Genomic DNA, 19,668 nt, shown 5'->3' with positions numbered 1-19,668 from the left:
GGCGCCTTCTAATGACGTATGACACGGCTAAGGGGGGGCCAGTGACCCTCGGAGGGGCGGGACCGGAGCGCAGCGCCCCGCCCCGCGGGCGGCAGGCCACGCCCCCCTCCGGGAGGGCGGCCAGAGGGGTGCGGGGCGACGCGAAGCCTCGCGAGATCTCGGGGCGCGAGCGGCGCCCGCCGCGCTGAGAGGGCGGTGGAGGCTGGGCGGGAAATGGCGGCTGAGGCGGCCATGGCGGCCGAGGGGGCGATGGCTGCCCTGCGGCACAGGCCTCACTCCGACGGCCCAAGGCGCTCCTTGAGGCGCAGCTCGCCCCCGTGCCCGGTGCGGGGACAGCCTGCTTTCACCTTGAGGCAGCACGGGGAAAGAGGGCAGCGCAGAAAGTCCACAAAAACCTTAAAACTTGCTTGAGGCAGGGGGTAGTCACAATTTGTGTGTGCGCTTGAGCTCCTGCTTAGCTCACGGACACAAACTGCTCCAAGAAAGGCAGGGTTAACTTCACGGAGAATGTTTATTGTGAGCAGATACAACGGGGGAGCAGCCCGGAACAAACTCTCACCTCACGATCCAGGCTGTTTGCTCTCCTGCTCCGTCACACAACCGAGCCTCGGCTCGCTTCGCTTGCAGAAGAGGGATGCATGTGGGTGTACAGGACAAGGAGCACATAGCTAGCTGCGTAAGCTAAGAAAATTGGTATAAAACCTACTGCAGACTCAACAAGGGTTTAAATGATTTCTTGAAAAAAAAGCATATTCATCAGATACAGATGCAACAAGAGTGCACCTGTGCAGTGCATTAATTGACTATTTGGTATTGTAAAAAGATAAAGCCAACTAATGTTTTTTTTAACAAAAGCTCCTTCAGGCACCTTCTAAAAAAACATTTCTTAACACAGAGTCAGGTATTTTTCCACCTAAGTTTTGGGTGTGTGTTAAGAAGGTTTCCTTGCTTTGTATCTCACGAAGCTGCATAGGTGTTTCCAAGGCTGCTGTGCTTTAAGAATTTTTCTGTGGAATTTTGATTGTCACCTAGAAAAAGAAGAAAAATCATAAGTTACTTGCCTGGAGACAGTGTTCAGTTGGATTCACTTGAGGGCCAAGAGGCAGCAGCATCCTGCAGAAGAGAGCCAGAACCCGAGGACAGTATAGCCCAGTCAGTGCTCAGTGACTGGGATCGCCTTGGGCTGGAGACCTGTCTGGAAGGCTCGAAGAGAGGGGGAAGCTCGAAGGCTGGGTCACAGCATCTGTCCAGAGGTGCCACTGCTCTTTGAGAGCTGGGAGCGGGCACATTTGTTCTCACCTGGAGCTCCTGGACCAAGTCAGCCTCCTGCCAGTCGCAAGCTGGAGGCCCTCAACCATCACGCGCTTTGCTGTGTTGTAACTCCAGGGCCACGGGCTACCCACCTCTGCCCAAGAGCTCCATCACCCTTTAGACACCGCAGCTGCAAGCAGACAGCGTGACAGCCCTCCTGCCTCGCCTTACAGGAAATTACCCAGCCTGCGCTGACGCGATTGCCTAACACCCGGAACCTTGGTCTCGCACGTGGACCCAAGGGCATCTCGACTCATTAAGTACCGGTAGGTGCTGCTCAGATTCCCCCTCTTGAGTGGTGAGTGCCCAGCATTCCTCTGTCCGTTCGTACCTGCAGAAGCTTCCACCCATCAGGCACGTGCCCCCAGCACATGCTCGTCCTCTCCTCCACAAAATAAACTCACAGAGAACTCCGTACTCTTGCATTCCTCACAGCAAGAAACAGCCAAACGGTGCCAAGTGGTGCAGGCACCTGCTCATCTGTCAGGTCACGTACCCTTATTTTCCTCAGCAGCATAAAGCACGGCTACCTTTCTGTTCTAAGCACCATTACGTGGAGCTGTGTTTGTGGTTACTTCAAAAGTACAGCTCCAAATTCGTTTCAAGCATTAGAAGGAAGAATTGCTGCTCTCGGGCCGTCCTGCACCAACAGGCACAAATACAATCTGGAGCTAGGGCAGAGGGTTGGGAAACCCTTGGATACAGGGATACTCACGTTTTTCACCTCCACGTACGCCTCCAGACCATACTCTCCCAGCTCTCGCCCATTCCCAGATGCTTTGTAGCCACCAAATGGGGCTTGTGCACCAAACACATCGTAACAGTTTATCCTGAAACAGAAACCAAGAGTTAAGCACCTGTAGTTTCAGAACTGCTTAACGGAAGAGCCCTTCCGCGGCAAACGGGCATCTCGGCTGTTTACAACAGAGGGAGGGCTGGATTTCCAGACAGGATTTCTGTATCCATCAGTTCTCTCAGCCAACAGAATCAATCAATACTGAAACCTTAGCCTCATCCACTGGGAAACAGAACATTATGAAATCGATTCACGTCTCTCATTATCACAGAACCGTGCCCAAGTTGCCACCGCCACCTCCTTCAGAGGACAGACACCAAAAGCACCTACTGGTTCGCTCCGCAGCATTGAAAAAAAAAGACAGTGAGATACTGGATCTCCATCATCTCGTGCTAGAACAGTAAGCTGGTGCTGAAGTACTGGCTGTGGCACAGTGTTCAGCACAGCCCCGGAACGCAGAGGAACACCCACTGCAGCAGCCAAGGGCGCACAGACGTGCTCGGTGATCTAATCACCGCTGGCACGCAGAGCCCTGCAGCAGCCGCTGGCACTGCCAGCTGCGGCGCTGGGCTTTGTTTTCCCCCATCCCATTCATTAATCCACAGTGGGAGCGTGGCAGCGTAATACACCTCAATTTTACTGACAGTTAGCACTACAGCTGAAGGTCTGACATTACATTCAGTGAAGTGCACATAAAATTGGATTCAAAGCAGAGCCAGGCTATCAGAGAGAAAACTTGATGAGAAATGGCAGCACACAAGGAAGCTTGCAGCAGTTCAGGGAGAAGGAAGTGTCGAGGCTCACCAAACTGTTCCAGCTCGCAGGGCCTGTGACACGTAGTTTGCTTTGTCAAGATCCTTTGTGAAGACTGCTGCTGCTAGACCGTACTTGGAGTCATTTGCTCTCTCAATGACTTCCTCAATGGTTTTGAATTTCAGAATCTGCATGACCGGCCCAAATATCTGCAAAATCCAAACAGAGCATGTGAAAATCTCTGCAAATCGATCACGGGGGAGGCTGTGGTTGATGCTGGAGTTATGTATGTGTGGTAGAACTCACACAGGACATCAAAGTATCACTTCCCGTATTACAAAGTGCCCAGGATGTAAGCTGGAGAGAAGTTTAATGTGGTAACTTTCTAAGCAGCATCGAGCTTCGCAGTTCAGGAATGCCCAGTTCTTGTAAACCCATGGGTTTTTTTGCATCAGAGGGGGCAAAATGACGAAGAAGCGAGAAGCTGAGACACAGAAAGGTGCTGCGGGTCTCACCTCCTCTCTGGCGATCGTCATGTTGTCCTGCACATCGCCGAAGACGGTTGGCTGGATGAAGTAGCCCCTGTCCGCAGCGGGGTTGCCACCACACAGCAGTTTGGCTCCTTCACGCTTCCCGGTACTAATGTAACCGAGGATCTTCTTAAACTGCTCTTCATCCACCTAAGAGCCGTGGGGACAGACAGATCAGCCTCACCTCTACTGGGGGTAAAAAGGGTTTCAGCTACAACCTGCTGTGCGTGCGACTGTGCTCTAGCAATCCCTCATTTCAACAGGCTGCCAAGCCAGCTTCGAGGGCAGATGAGCATCTTCCAATACCAGCATCACGTGGAGGTTTTGGAATAATCTGAACAGTTAATTACCTTCTCCCTCCCGCACAAGCAAGGAGAGAATGGGCATGGTTCAAAGGAGACAAATCAAGAGACCGAAGGATACCTTTCATTCTAATCTACTGACGCACAACGACTCCAGATTGGGACTGTTTCATGAGATAACAGTTCAGGACATTTCCTGCTCTTACCTGAGGCCCCTGTTCAGTCTTAAAGTCAAACGGGTTTCCAACCACCCTGGCCTTGGCCTTCTCAACACTCCTCTCCACAAACTCATGATATATATCTTCCTGGACATAGGTTCGGGATCCAGCACAGCAGCACTGCCCTTGGTTGAAGAACAGGGCAAAATGGGCTTGATCCACAGCCCAGTCCACTAAGATTGGGAAAAGGAGAGAAAGCAAATGAGCAAACGGAACCAACCAGAGTCAGCAGGTGACTTCTTCTGAACAACTAGCATGGAGACTGCTGGAGTATCGGTGATGTGAAGTCCTTTCAGTTGACGGGCATTTTCCATGCTTTGGTAGGGGCAGAAGTTAGGTACAGATTTAATTAGCATGAGGTCTCTTAGAGCACCCCATACTAGAGAAAAAAAAAAATCTAATCTGAGGCAGATTACAGTTCTCATTTGAAATTATCAAGTATTAAGGACAAGTTACTTTGGATCTAAAAGAACTTCCTTCCTTACTGCCACATAGAAGCATGTGTGTCGGCTCATCCAGACCAAAAATGAGTCTGTACGCAAGAGATGAGGGAACCAGAGTTTCATAAGACTAGAAAAGAGCGGCATGCACTAAAACAGAAAATGAAAACAAAAATGGGACTAAGAGGACTGAAGCAAGGTACTGAAAAAATTCTCGTTTGTTGGTAACTGAACTTCACAGCACTGGGAGCGAAGTGGGAGTGAAGAAGTGCTGATGCACCAGTACGGCAGCCGCAGCAGGCAGCGCGGCGACGTCCCTGGGTGAGAGCAGCCCGGCGGGGTCAGAGCTGCAGGCTCGTACAGCGCGGGAGAGGCGTCCTCTCCCCTCCAGCTCTGCCTGCAGAAACCCAATGGCAAAAGCACAGACCAAACGCTGCGTTAGCAGGTGCTTACTGTCTGCGTCGGACATGATGATATTTGGACTCTTTCCTCCAAGCTCCAGCGTCACCCTCTTTAGGTTACTCTCCGCTGCGGCCTTCTGGATCAGATGCCCGACCTGCACCGTGAGAAGAACAGGTATTAGGAATTAACGCCGACGTACAGCAACACCTGGGAGGGCGGCTGGTTTTAGATCTCAGCCAGCAGTTTAATAATAATCCCTTTGTTGTCAGGGCTTTAAGGGAACAACTGAAGTCTGCGCCGAGTTTCACCTCTAGTAAGCAGCTCAAGGGGAACGCTAGGAATTATTCTAAAGAAGGTGCCTAAAAAGGTCTTATATAAAGTAAAAATATGTCGCACCCTTTAAAAAGAAGTGTAGAAGGCAAGGCACCTCCAGTGTTTTATAGAGAAAAGGCATTACAGCAATGAGATATTCTCTGTCCCAAGGGCTTAAAGGTTAAGGTACGCCCTTACCTCCGTGGAGCCGGTGAAGGCCACTTTATCGACGTCCATGTGGGAAGAGATGGCAGCCCCTGCAGTGGGCCCGTAGCCAGGGATGATGTTCACCACGCCCGGCGGGAATCCAGCCTGCCGGTTCACAGCAGGAGAGCGCAACGTTATTCCTCGTAGAAATCACGGATTTCACCTACCCTCATCTGTTAGTAACGCTTCAGGAGGCCTCCCGCGAAGAACTGAGCCTTTTCTACTTCACTTTAATTTCCTAGCTCTTTAGTTTTAGTGTTCAGTCTGCAATAACCAGGACAACTCCTCTCCCCACCCCACGTCCTAAGCATGGGTTGGAGCTATATGTGTTAGCTTTCTCATCACCCCGAAGTCTGGTATTTAACTGAACCTCAAAGAGTCCTTCCCTAATCGAGATTTATGTCCTCTGCATACGCATTAATAACAAGGGGGTTTTTCTGCTAAATCAAATGCTGAGATACCCGAGACAATCCCGCCTTTCTTCGGACCAGACAGCCCTTCTCTGTTCCTGCCACGTGCCCTCCACAGCTCACCAGCCTGGCTGCATCCCCTGCACTCCTGCAGCGACGGCGAGGCAGCGGGCGGAAACCCAGCCCTTCCACTCACCTCTTTGATCAGATGAGCCACGTAGAGAGCACTCAGGGGGGTTTGCTCTGCCACTTTCATCACAACCACGTTCCCGGTAGCCAGGGCAGGCCCCAGTTTCCATGCTTGCATCAACAGCGGGAAGTTCCACTGTAAAACAAGGAGATGCTTGCTGGTCTGAACTTCAAAGTTTCCAATTAATTGGAAAGTAACCAGTGAGCTTCCCTAAATCAGCTGCAACACCTATGGAAGTAGCGCTTGGTCCTTCCCTAGCTGCTCTTCAATGTTTGGCTCCTTTTCAAGCACTGCTCGTCCAGGAAAACTGTACTCTGAAGTGGGAGGTCTCCCAGTACCACTGCCAAACCTGAACTTTTTGAGAATTAATCTTTACTGTCAGTTTAACCCTTAAACGCTCTTTTGAGGTGTTTTGAAAGCAAGCTGGTTTGTAGCGACAGAGCAGCGCACACAGACCAGCGAGGCGTTCGCATTCAGTTCTCGCTCAGCGCAAACATGAAAAACATGCGGGTACAGAATGCAACAACCAGAACATGGCTACTCCGGTAAAGAGGTGACTCTGTCCATGGATCGTTGTATAAATACAGCTTTGTTGTTGACAAACCACCTTGCTACACTTGCTACTGGCTACAGAAATTGGATCAGGTACATAAAGCTGAATTTCTCTACTTCCTCATCACACAGAATTTTAGTTTTAATGTTAGGTAGTAGCTTAAACTTCATTGTGGTTCTGAGCCAGATAACTCCTATACAGGGGGTTAAATTAGTTTATTTTTTTCCCAGCAGATAGAAAGTAAATCTTACTCAGAGCCCGTGAAATCGACAGGCAGCTCTGTACTGCCAGAGCAAAGTAACAGCCCTCCCAGCTGGCGCAGGCCTAACTTTCTTTACCACTGGAGGAAGCAGAGGCTAGCAACAGGTGAAAACGTGCATTTTAAGACAACTCTTCATGCTAACACTGAACACCTGAAATGCTGCAGGAACGACTGATACGTTTTACTCACCGGGATTATCTGTCCACAAACTCCCACTGGCTCATGTCTTGTGTAACAGAAGAAGTCTCCGTCTATCGGGATGGTTTTGCCGTGGAATTTATCTGACCAGCCTGCGTAGTATCTGGCAACAATAAAGTTATTTTAAATTCAGTGAGCAAAACAAGTCTCCTGTCAACCAAACATGAGAGACTTCCTCCAGCTATTTGCTGTCCTCCCTGCTTCGGTCACTTCCCAGTACAAGTATCTCCCAGACAGGTGATTTTAAGACTGGACAGTAAACACAAGCGTTTGCCAGCACTTTGCATACCACACACTCTGTCATTCCTGTGCTGTAACACAGATCACCTCCATTAATGTGAGTCCTGTACATAGCAAATGAGAAACACACATGGAACAAAAGTCCTTTGGAGAGGCTGAGGAATTACAGCCTCATTCGTAACAAAATACAAAAATGGAGGAAAATAGGGTGTCTGGCACCCGGCTACGGGCCGAATGAAGCCAGCGGGTCGGATCCAGCCCTGTCACCCACAACACTCGAATCAGCGGCATCGGCACGTGCAGGGGTTCAGTGCCGCAGGCCAGCGGAGCGCAGGCGTGGAGCATGAAGAGTTGCTGCACTGTCACTGTAGCCCCCATGCCTACCTGAGACATTTGACTGCCATGTCCAAATCCACCAGGTAGGCGACGGAGTACGGTTTGCCGTTATCCAGCGTCTCCAGCGCCTGCAGAAGACAATGAGAATGCCTGCAGGGTGAGGCAGGGAAAGTCCTGCGTAGATTTAGATTCGATTCTCAGTTTGCGATTCGGATCAGTTCTGCATGCTGGCCTCTTTGCTTTCAGCTTCCCAAAACTACTTCCCCATCCTTTGTAGCTCTCTCTCAAGGTTTGAGCTGTGGCTAAAATCCCCGTTACACCCCATGGGCACTAACCACCCGTCCCTGCCTCCCCGTCCCCGAAGTGAGGGATCGCAGCAGAGAGCTCAGCCGCAGAGCGCGATACGCACCGCCAGGTAAGCCCGGTCCCTCTCAATCAGGTCGGCAAGGCGATTCAGCAGCTTCCCCCGGTGAGAAGCATCCATCCTCCGCCAAGGTGAGCCCAGCTGGAAAGCTGCCTTGGCTGCCTTAACGGCCTTGTCCACGTCTGCCTGCAGAGGAGTCCAGGCAAGAGGGTGAGGAAGCAGCAACCAGTTCCCACTTACTCTCTCAAAATACAGCTGAAGCCCTCCCCGGTTTCCAGGAGAAAACAGCCTCCAGCCAGACAGCAGAAGTGGTTTCTCGCCCAGTCTGCATCCACGGGCAAGAAGGAGCAGGAGGGGCGGTGAAATAGATGGAAGTGACAGCTGCACGGCCACCACCTCCGCCTGCGCTTATAAACTCTGTTATTTCAGCCATGCGGAGTGCAAATATTGTCATTTCCACAAGGTCAGCTGCTGGGTTAATGTCTGCATCCTAGAACAAGGCATGGAAAAAGCTCCAGAAGCGTGCTTTTGACACTCTTTCAGGATTTGGTTTCACCAGCACAGTCTAAAGGTATTTTTACCTCGATCAAGTATCTCTAATCCATCATTCTGTTCTGTCAGGGCACTAAGTAGTTTCTAGCTGGGTGCTCTGTCCTGGCTTGCTGTAACGGTCTCGCCAGGACAAGCAAACAACAAAGGGTTTCCCTCCCTCACCCCTCCCTTGGGGAATACAGACAAGTTTCCAGACTGTGGGAAGAACCTGACATTGCTGGGAAACACCATCTCAGCTCTGCCACAGAGTCCTGGGAGGGTCTTGCGTAAAGCATGGGATGATGACCTGACTGTTCCCCACCATTGCTCTCCCTTTTTTTAATCTCCTGTGGCTGGGGACGATCTCCCACTGCGGGTGTACAGCAGACAGGGGCTGTTCAGGTGAATCCCGACCTTCTGTCTCCTCTGCCACCCTCATGCTGGGTCACACCGCCAGCACAGCACCCACGGACCGCAGAGGTGTCTGGCTTCATCCCTGCCTGCCCCAGCAACCTCCACCCACGACCGCTCCGCTCGCTCAGGCTCTGTGCCACTCCACATCTATTCCTCTCCGTCCTTGCCAGTCCCAGCTTGCCACTGATAACCGGCAAAGCCAAGGGGTTTTGTTGAAAGCGGCAGTCAAGGAAGAACACAAGCAGCTCTCAACGTGGTATTTGTGCAAGTCAGACGCCCAGCACCGCACACACGGCACTCAGCGGAGCTGCCTAGGTGAGGGGTGAGCTGGATTCTTCCTCTGCAACCCCCGTGTACCAGCTCAGGCGGAACACAAACCGGTCTCGTCAAGAGAATGCTTACCTTATCGCCCTCAGCAACCTGGCAGAGAACTTCTCCTGTGGCTGGATTGATAGAAGGGAAGGTTTTCTTACTGACTGCATCGTGCCATTCATTGTTTATGAAAATCTGTCGTGAAAAAAGCAAAGCGGCGTTCAGCCTTAGAGCCAGACCTAGGAGAAATCGGTAAGAGCCTGAGTAGTTTGATGACATCTTCGCAGGCTGCTTAATTAAAAGAGACTCAACTTGTGTGGGCTCCAAAACTGCACCGAGATGGAGGAGATATTTTAGCATAGATGTACACAACAAGAGACACAGCCTCCAGTTAATAAAAAGAATTCACATCTCAGCAACCAGCGCGTGAATCAGAAACGGTTCCTGTCTCAGCAGATCCCTGCAAGGCCTGGAAGCCCGGCTGGAGCTTCGCGGGGACACCGGGAGCCTCAGGAGCCCGAACAGTGGGACAACGCTTGGGGCACGGATGCTACACTTGATTTTGTGCACAGCACTAGAACTTCTGCAGCGTTTCCCCAATTAACCGATTTTAGGCTCCCCATGTACCGTTCTGAACCCGAACCAGGCGCCAACAGCAGCTCTGCACCAACTCTTTCTTTCTCAGTGTGGCCGAATTTGTTTTTTCAGGTCCGTGGCGAGAGCGTGCCAGTGCAAAGATCGCGGTGCTCGCCAAGACCTTGCCGATCTGTGCAGACACCCAGCACCGAGCCAGCACCCTGCCCTCCCTCCGCACGCCCTCTCGCACCGTTTTCTCCGGGGGTTGGTGGCACCGGTGGCGGGGATGGAGCCCCGCCGCAGCACGACGCACGCCTTCGGCCTCGCACCCGCCTGCTGTTTTCCAACAAGATTTCCCCGAAACTCAACGCTTTGGACCCAAACGTCCGGCTGCTCCGGCGCCCGCCCGGCTCGGCGTCAAACCGGGGTGTCCCCCAGCCCCGCACCGGGCTCGCACCCCGCAGCCCCGCCGGGCCCCGCAGCCCCTCCGGGCGCCGCAGCCCCCGGCCCCGCTCGCTCCCGGGGCACCCAGCGCGGCCCTACCTTGTTGTAGGCGATGTCGGGCCGCGGGTTGGGCGCCGGGATGGGGGAGGCGGCGGCGGCCGAGAGCGGGGCGCCGAGCCGGGCCGGGCCGCGCCAGAGCCGGGAGCCGCGCACCGCCGCCCGCAACATCGCGCCGGAGCCGGGCCGGGCTGCGGGGGCGGGACCCGGGGGCGGCTCCGCTCCGCCCCGCTCGGGCCCTCTCCGCCCCGCTCCGCCCCTCTCCGGCCCCGCTCGGACCCGCTCGGCCCCGCTCGGGGTGGCGGGGAGTGCAGCGGGGCTCGGGCAGGCGCGGCTGGGCTCGCTTCTGCCCGCATCAGCACGGCCCGAGTCGAACCGGCTCGGCACGGCTCGGTTTGGCTCAAAGGGGCTCGGTTCAGCCCCCGTCAGCACGGCCCGAGCGGAACCGGCTCGGCACGGCTCGGTTTGGATCAAATCGGCTCGGTTCAGCCCGCATCAGCACGGCCCGAGTGGAACCTTCTTGGCACAGCTCGGTTTGGATCAAAGGGGCTCGGTTCAGCCCCTGTCAGCACGGCCGGAGTCGAACCGTCTCGGCACGGCTCGGTTTGGATCAAACGGGCTCGGTTCAGCCCGCATCAGCATGGTTCGGCTCGCCACGGCTCGGTTTGGCTCAAAGGGGCTTGGCTCAGCTCGGTTCGGGCAGCGCAGTTCGGCTCCGCTGGGCTCAGTTCGGACCAGCCCGGCGTGGCTCCGCTGGGCACGGCTCAGCTCAGCCCCGTTGGGGTCAGTCCAGCCCAGCTCGGTTCAGGTCTCGTTGGCACGGCCTGGTTTGGTGACTGGGGACTCCTCAGAGCCGTCCCTGTCCCTGTCCCTGTCACCCTGGGAGCTCTGCGCGGGCAGCGAGGGGCAGAGCGGCAGGGGGGAAGCAGAAGCCCCTCTGCCACGCTGGTTCGTTTTGCGGGGAATGGGGTGTGAGGAGGTGAAAGGCTGGGGACCCCCGGTTACCTGGACACGCTGCCGGCTGCGTCCCCACAGGGGTCACGAAAAGCAGCCGCTGGGGGGGGGGGGGAAGTGGAACAAAGCCAGCACAGCGCTCTCCCGACAGGCACGTCGCTCGGTGCATGCAGATGAGAGACTTCGTTAAACTGCTCCCGACGATGGCTGAAGGCCTTTTCTGCTCCTTTGCTTAAGACACCTTGCACAACTCCCGCGTGCCGAAGCGCGGGCTCACGCGCAGGGAACAGAGACGTTCTCGATGTTATCGTCGCCATCGCTACGGAAACCACAGACCAGAAACAGAAAGAGCTTTTAACCTCCAAAGTAAACCTGTGGTGATCACCCCGTATGCGAGAGCACCTCTGTGGCTCTGTTAGCGAGGGGTCTCTGAAGGGTGGCTGGAGCTGGATGGCTCTGGTTTTAATAAACCGGAAAAATTGTAGAATACGTCAATTCAAAACCAGTTTAACCCGCTGTCCCGGAAGACCCAGGACGCTGGAAACCTTGGTGGTGGCACGGTGCGAGTTCCCGCAGGTCTCCAGGCGCTTCGCTGGGGAGGGGAGCGTCAGCCCCGTTTTGCAGGGAGGAACCACGAGGCCCAGAGAGGCAAAGCGACTGCCCAAGGTTATCCGGCGGGACTCGGATTAGGCCGCGTGTTTCCCAGATCAGCTGAAAAGAAATCCGCTTGCGCTGGATCTCAGCCTCCCTCGTCCTTGGCCACCCATATCCCCGAGGGGTGGCTGATTCCCCCTTGTGCCCCGGACAGGGAGCCCGGGTGGCCCCGCAGGAGGTGGCACTCGTGAGGACCGCGTGTTCCAACACGTTCTCCCTCCTGCCGCAGCCCTGCACGCGTTAAACCGCTTCGGGGAGGTGCCAGCAAGACCTGTTTCACCCGTAGAGCTGTGCCTGTGCGCCGCTGTCTCCCGGAGGGACCGGCTCAGGCTGCGCACCCACGGGACACGGCTCGGAGCCGGGCTCTGGCCAAGCCTTGCTCAGGGCTAAGCTCCCGTATGCTGTCCTCTGTGTGTCTTCAACCGATGACACTGAGCAGTAGCCCTGTGTTAACGCTTCTGCTCGGCTCCAGCAGGACCATTCCCTTCCCCATGGCTTAGCAGACGAGCCCAGCAGCGCCAGAACCACGTGCAACGGAGGAAACACCTCCGCAGCAGAGCCAGCTCGCAGCCCCAAGCTCTCAGCCCTGCAGTAGCTGGCTGGGGTTGAGCCTGCCTGAAAAACGAGATGGCGGGGGCCACGAAGGCCAGGTGCCCGCTAGGAAATCATCCCGGCTGGGCAGATACAGGCTCAGATACCGACGCCCTCCCCCTCCACAGCAGAGCCAAGCGCCCAGGGGAGAGGTAGAATTTCACCCTGGGACCTGGGAGAAACCGAAGTTCGGGTTAGGAGGCTCCCCTGCGGCCCTGTGGTCCCGGTGCCGAGCCGCCCCGGGGCTCCTGCGCGGCACCCGTCGTGCCCCCGAGAGCGGGGATGTGGTGGTGGCCCTGCGCAGATGGATGGGGCCTTGGGGAAGGGGCCGAGAGGCTGCGCCTGCGCTGGAGAAGCTGGAGAAGGATTCAAAGTGCACCCATCACTTTAATATTGAATTAATATTAGACTACAGATAGAGCCCAGGAATTGCCACGCTTGTTCCCACAGCTCTCTCCTTGCTACTGGCCTCTGTGAAGCACTGAGAGCCCCCGTTGATCCTGTCTGCATCCTCCACAGCCCCCAAAGAAACCCAGAGAGATCCAGTGCAGTCGTGGGACCGTGGAGCCCTCCCAGTTCCTCCCAGCTGCAGGGGCCAGGCACTGGCTCAGCTCCGGAGCCTCCGCTGAGGCCAGAGTCCTCAAGGACCCGACTCAGCTGCCCCCACCACTGACTGGAGTCCTTCCAGCATCTGCAGGCAGCTGCAGGTGGTGTGCTGAAGGAGGAGAGACACGCTGCTCCGTTCTCTTTATTCCCAAAACCAAGTGTTGCACCCCGACCCGGTCATTCCCGACCAACTCCCCACCCCAAGGCTGGTATTGGCTGCCTGCAGCTGCACGATCCAGGGATGGATTTTGCTCCATATCTGTTGAGCCTGGCGATAAAGGCACTGAGCCCAGATATGAGATAACAGCAAACACGACTGGCATTCAGAAGCCTGCCATTAGCACGACCCCTCCCGTGCTGGAGTGACTGGTTTATTCTCACGTCCGAGGCTCCCCAGCGCTGCGGCTGGTGGCTCAGCGCCGGTTGGTTTGGAGAGCACTGTCCTGTGAACCACGTGGGACCTTCAGCCAGAGACGGAGCTCAGGTCCGAGTGAAGCACCAAGCTGGGGTCTGCACTGCTGAGATGCCCTGCTCCGGAGACCTGTGTGAGAGTGAGATCAACACCCACGCAGGGCATGGAAGGGGCTGCAGGACCAGGGAAGCGCGGCAGCAAACGCTCCAGCCCCTTCCAAACGCCCTGGGGAACGCAGTGCTGGGGAAATGCCCTCACTGGGGATCCCACAACAGACAGGACAAATCGCCCCTCGTGCCCACGGGCCCCAGACTGCAGGGCCTCGGTCCTGGTGTGGAGGAGGCCCCAGAAGGGACCTGTCCCTGTGTTGCTTCGTTTGAGCCAGAGAAGGGTCAAATGTTAGGCGCAGGCGCCTGCTCACCCAGCTATCATGACCCGTGGCCTGTGCCATCATCGTCAGAGGCACTGCGTTGGTCCTGGCACTCTCTGCCTGATGGAAGAGGATGGGACAGGTTACGTCCTCCTACACCCCCGGCCCTGGCAGTGGCCCCTCCGACAGCCAGTCCTGGCTCCCTCCCAGGCACGACGCTGGAGTGCAGCTGTGTGCCCAGCGCTTGGGCCAGAGGCACCGAGAGAGAAACGGAGCTTTGCTCTGCAGCCATGGAGAGGATCTCCCTGGAGAACTGCACAGGCAGGCAGCTTCGGGACCAGTGTGCAAAGTCTGCTGGCTCCCCGTGCGGGACGTGGCAGGGTCAGCCGAGACGCTGCCCCGTTCAGCCAAGAGCGCCTCAGCCAAGGGCATCTCGCTGCCAAGCTCCACGGGACGAACCTCCACCCCGCAGTGCCAGCTGGCACGAGGCAGGCTTGCCCTTTCCCTTGGCCCTTGCCCGGCTTGTGAGCACCGTGATAGTCCCAGGCCAGGACTATTTGGCTGTTAAACACTCCGCTGCATTATCTTTCTGCTGCGGGCAGCAAGACTCCTCCCCTGGCTTTCACAACACGCTTCCACGGCAAAGGCTGACAGTGCAGGGGCGATGCTGAGGGAAAAAGCAGTGGGATGGATGGGGAGATGGCAGGGATGAGGGGGCTCTTTGCTCCCCCAGACAAGGAGCGGTGTCTGCACCACAAGCTCAAGGCATGGAGTAGAAAGAGTGTGGCAGTCCTGAGGTTTGGAGACTTGGCAGCTCTCCCCCAGCTCTGAAGATGAGTGTTTGGAAGAAGGGTGAGGAGATCTGCTCATCTCAGCATGTCCAGGTTCTGCAGAGCTGCTGCTTCCCCTCCTCTTCCACCTGCTCAGGGGATCAGCTGCTAAGCACCCCGAAACGCTGGGTTTGCTGGGTTCTGCCAGAGCACAAGGAAATGCTTCTGAAGGGCTGAGCAACAGATGGGATTTTTTTTACTGGCAGCTGAAAGGCCGTTAAGTAACCCACTAGAATTTGATAATGTCACTAGAATACATTAAGAATATAATCTCGGTAGCAACCCAAGGATAGGGATGTTTGCTTTCCTGACACGTTCTGTGAATGATCACTTACGACACCACTGCCCACAAACCCGTCTGCAACACCAGCCAGCCCAGAGCCACGGGCACACTGAGCCGCACCGCGGCCACCAGCAGCACGGGCAAGTGGAAGCACGGAGAAACCAGACAGTTTGCAGAGCCCGGGCAGGGGACCCCGGTGTCCTGATACTTGTGTATGGACCTGACCTGCCTTGCACTGGCAGAAGGAAGATGAAAACTCTACAGTTCTACTCTGAAGCTGCTCCCGTCTGTGCCACTGACCCACTACATGACCATGGGCAAGTCACTTCGCCAGCTGGTTTCTGCTTCCTCCCCACCACACCAGGAATGACCCATGTCACCCCGTTCTGAGGGTTCAGGGCTGCAGCAGCACCCGCTCTGCGCAGGAGAGCCCAGGACGGTGGCAGGGCCAAAGTCTAAGCGACATCCCAGAGACTGCGCTGTGATCACAGCCGGCTTATCACCGGGCAGGCGACTGTTTGCTGGCAGGGACATCTGCAGGGACAGCCCCTGCCAGGGAGAGCAGGATAAGAGAACACAAAGGAGGAGGTGAAGCTGTAGAGGTGCAAGCAGCTCCCTGTCTGATCTGAGGGACCTCCTGAGGCAGCACCGGGAGGGACCCTTCCAAAGAGCATTACCTTAGCCTTTCCCACCCAGAGGCAGCAGCAAGGCTTCTCCCTGGCGGGTGTTGAGAAGCCCAAGCCCAGCCAAGCTCTGGGGACTCCATCAGCACTGATGGCAGGATCTTGGTGGGGCAGCACCGGTGATTATAGCTGGGCTGGCGTTCATCGGCTCATCTCGGAAGGGAGTGCCGGCTTCTGAAATTGCTGTTTCCCAGAATATGAACTCTGTTACTCGAGTGTAGCCAGCAACGGGAACCCAGCTCCCTTTCTCCAAGCTGTTGGACTCCAGGAGTGCCAAGTGCCTGATGCGACCAGGAAAGCCAGGGTGCTCACAGCCATGCTGCGATCCCCCACCCTGGTGTAGGTGCAGCAAAGCAAAGCTGCTTTAGGGAGGAAGATGACTCACCTTCAGCTCTAGCAGAGGGTGCAGAGTCCTCCTGGACTGGGAAATCAGAAAACTCCACTGGACACCCATGATCTTTCCCAGCTCGCAGCAAGGACCCTGGGCCATCCCCAGCAGGCTGGTGGGGGGAGTCACCACGGGGAGGCTCAGGAGCTGCCCCAGGACGTGGCCAGGCACCGTAGCTCCTGCTGAGGATCGGCCCGCGCCTGGCCCAGGTGCCGTAACTTCGCACGAGAGGCTTTGTGGTGAGGAGGCTGTCAAACACACGGAATCCTTCTTTTATGGCAAACTCCCAAGCCAGGTTGGCCACAAACTCCGCATCCTCTGGGCTGCTTTCACCTGGGGCTGGCCTCTCTGGGGACAAGAGAGGAATAGGACACCTTGTTTGAAAGAGCCCTGTGTTCTGTAGTCACGTCCCAGACAGTGCCATGTGCCCTTGTCAGGGCCAGCCCAGCAGGACTCGGGGAGACTCCTCTCTAAGGAATACGAAAATAACGTCTTGTTTTTCTCTGATAAAGACTCCCAGGCCAGAGCTGACGTATGCAGATAAACGGCACTGAGAGTGCACACCATCCCCTGGTTTCGAGTCGCTCCTGGTTGGAAAGTCTGAGAGCTCCACCTGTGGGACACAGCCCCAAGCTCTGCACTCTGGCCCCTGCTCAGTTCTGCCATGGAAGAAAAGTGACCACGCAGCAACCTCCGATCAGCACAAACAGGAACGGACCAGACCTCGCATCCAGCAAGAAGCAGCCGCTGGGGAAATGCCCGGTGTGTGCTCCTCTTTGGCCCTTTTCTTTGTTTGCAGGACACATCCTGACTACCCACCCACTCTGAGGGTGACAGAGCACTGGAACAGGTTGCACGGAGAGGCTGTGGATTCTCCTTCTCTGGAGATATTCCAGACCCGCCTGGACGCGGTGCTGTGCAGCCTGCTGTGGGTGACCCTGCTTCGGCAGGGCGTTGGGCTGGGGGATCCCCAGAGGTCCCTTCGAACCCCAAACATTCTGGGATTCTGCTATAGCAGCCTCCCACCCTCCAGAGCCTGTGCTGGAGCAGGGAGCGAGCTCTATGCTGTGCAGGACACTCCATTCGCATCCCTCTAGTCTATGTGCAGCAATAACTCGCCGCATGATTACTCCCACGTCACTCATCTCCAAACACAGAGGTGAAACAAGATCTCTCATTTTGAACCTTTGTTTCCCGTAGGAACTCGTGCTGAAAGCACAAGACTGCCAGAAATGCCACGCTTTGCTTCACCGCCCGGAATTTCGGAGCTCTGAGGGTGCACAGCCTGCATGCTGCCGCTCTGACCTCCCCCCGTTCAGCGCGAGAGCTCTCCCCGCACCGATGCTCATGTGTCTGTGCTCTGGCTGGAGACCTGTGCAGAACAGGGCCGGCATGGCTGGGCTCCTCACCTGCCAGAGAGCATTTGTAGAGTCCCTGCAGCGTTGCAGCCAGTCGGAAAAAGGCAAAAGCCATGCAGAAATTCCAGTTCTCGGGGCTCTCCGCTCCCACGTGGCCACAGTACATCTGGGAATACTCCTCCGCCGTGGGACTCAGGCCTGGAAAGAGGTGAAGAGGCAACAGTGAAGCAGCAGAGAGTGAGGAGCTCAGAGCTTTCTAGGGATGCCGTGAGGCTTGTGGCAGAGCCATGCAGCTGTGGAGCAGCAGAGACACCTGCACCCGTCCAACACCCGTGCTTCCGTCCATAGCAATGCGGGTTTGGCGCCAACCCATGCATGCATACAGGGCAGTTCTCGTCATTGGGGTGAGACTGTGAAAGCAGTGACTGATGGATCTTCCTCCTGAGCAATGGAGTGATTTTCCTCCCTCTTTACCCTATACTGTTCCTTTTAACAAGCGTATAACCTTGTGGACACACCCCTCTGGGCTGGCCTGGTTCACAGCTTTCCCACCCAAAAGAGATCCTCAGCTTTACAGCTGAAGTGAGAGGGAAAATAATCCAAACTATTTTTTAAATGCAGTTTTGCAAGCTGTGAAGTAGGGCCGTCCTTTCTGGGGCCGTCCCTGACATGACAGCTAACAAAGATCCACGTGCACGAACAGGGTGATGGTACAACCACGACGGGGAGCGCATGGCAGAGCTGACACCAGGGCATCTTCTCACCAAAAGCGTGGCAGATACGAGACAAACTGGGGATGGGGCGACCACGGCACGGTGATCCCTGCACCTGCAGAAAGATGTTTCCGCCCTGGAGGGATGGAGGGTTCCTCAGGGAGCGGAGAAAGGGCAGAGCAGGGAGGATGGTACAAGACCCACAGCCCTTCCCAGCTGCAATGAGCCCAGCTGTCACCTGAGCTCCCTGGACAGGAGCTAATCTGTTTCTGAACCCTGGTTGCTCCCTCTGTGTGTCAGACGTGACTTTGCCCCTCTCTGTACCTCTCAGTGCATTAAAGTGAGGTGGCAGGAAGGAGGCCATGCAGTTATTCGCCACATCGGAGATGGGATCTCCTAGAGTTGAAAGCTTCCAACCAAGGACAGCAAGGACTTCTGGCCTGTCTGGATGAAAGAGCAGGTTGTCCATCCTGTATCAGAGGGAAAAAGAGATCAGAAAAATCTCAAGAGGGGGGCAAATATCACAGTGCTCAGCAGCAGTAGGTGCCTTCCAGTGCTTTTCACTCTGCAAAAAAATTGCTGAGTCCTTTGGGAGGCTGCACAAGTGGAACATTAATTTCTGCAAGCCTAGGTCAGGGAGGACAGAGATCACTCAACAGTGGACTCCCCGGTTAATGATGAACTAACTGAACTGCGCTTCGAAGAACGAAACAGAGTTAGGCAGGCTCTCAGATCATTAGCAGATGTTACAGCACAGGCTAGCCAAAAAGTGAAGCAGGCAAGTCACTGTCCAGGGCGATCTCCTGGTCATTTCAAAGGCACCCAATAACGCCAGGCCCTGCACTGCCATGTGCATCATGCGTAGTCCAGCCTTCACCAGCCTGAGCCCCAGGAGAGGGCAGCAGGTTGCTGAGGAGCAAACAGAGAGGGCAGCCGTCCTGCCAGGGTGCACAGAGCTCGCCGGCTTCCAGTCACCCAGGGACCGTGCGCACTGAACCTTGTGGGAAGGAGCCTTGGCCCAGAAGTGCCTGCGCTGCGGCCTCACATCCCCAGCAGCCAGGGTCTGACAACACAGGAGCAGCTCTCAGCACCCCTCACCTCTGTCCCCGCGCTCCTGCATGACTTCACCTGCAATGCTCAGGTTTTGCCATACATCCTGCAGCACAGCCACCCAAACGCTTTAAGAGCCAAATATCGTTAGCAACGTGCTCCAGGACTGCTTTCTGAGTACTGCAGAAACAGCTGATGATCCCCCACTGTTAGACAGTGGTTCTGTTTTAGCCAAAACCAGGACAACCAGTGTTTGCAGTCCTTGGGCGAAGAAACTCTGAAACCCTGAAACCCTGATTGAGGCAGCAAGACTGGAATCAGTCACCAGGACTCCAGGCTTTCAGCTCCTGCTCCGGCTTCCCTGCTCACGAATGGGCACTGCTTTAAACTGCCACGATCAGCAGGCAAAATATGAGAGCTCTGGGTGCAAGACAACACCCGTCAAATCTCTTGGGATGTGTTTCTCACGGCTGATGCTGAGGGTTTGTGGCCCTCTCAGTCTCATTACCTGGGGGATGCTGAACACGACCCAGAGCCCAGCTTTCGGATTGCTCTGACGCTGCTGTGCCAGCCCAGCTCAGCACCTCCCTGGAGTCTGCACACGGCTTTACACCCTCT

At 55.8% G+C, this 19,668-nt stretch overlaps 2 protein-coding genes across 2 annotated transcripts in view; both read right to left on the bottom strand.

The window, feature by feature from the left end:
• Positions 1–492: 492 nt before the first annotated feature.
• On the bottom strand, positions 493–10,329 carry ALDH2 (aldehyde dehydrogenase 2 family member). Its single transcript, XM_075434714.1, has 13 exons — positions 10,201–10,329; positions 9,172–9,276; positions 7,870–8,010; positions 7,509–7,588; positions 6,876–6,987; positions 5,878–6,006; positions 5,263–5,376; positions 4,804–4,906; positions 3,899–4,083; positions 3,376–3,540; positions 2,912–3,069; positions 2,027–2,141; positions 493–1,028 (listed from the first exon to the last, which is right to left on the bottom strand). Exons 1-13 carry the CDS (start codon positions 10,327–10,329, stop codon positions 996–998), a joined length of 1,569 nt encoding a protein of 522 aa, XP_075290829.1. The 3' UTR covers positions 493–995.
• Positions 10,330–12,748: 2,419 nt separating this feature from the next.
• The window catches only part of ACAD10 (acyl-CoA dehydrogenase family member 10), a 14,793-nt gene continuing 7,873 nt past the window's right edge, over positions 12,749–19,668 (bottom strand). The window contains 6 exon segments of the mRNA XM_075434447.1: positions 12,749–13,504; positions 13,797–13,865; positions 15,927–16,065; positions 16,067–16,277; positions 17,339–17,485; positions 18,325–18,470. Coding sequence (XP_075290562.1) covers positions 13,427–13,504; positions 13,797–13,865; positions 15,927–16,065; positions 16,067–16,277; positions 17,339–17,485; positions 18,325–18,470 — 790 coding nt within the window. The 3' untranslated portion in view covers positions 12,749–13,426.

This window comes from Opisthocomus hoazin, chromosome 13 (genome assembly GCF_030867145.1).
Source record: "Opisthocomus hoazin isolate bOpiHoa1 chromosome 13, bOpiHoa1.hap1, whole genome shotgun sequence".
In the NCBI taxonomy this organism is placed as follows: Eukaryota; Metazoa; Chordata; class Aves; order Opisthocomiformes; family Opisthocomidae; genus Opisthocomus; species Opisthocomus hoazin.
This window is presented reverse-complemented; position numbering and strand designations above follow the sequence as displayed.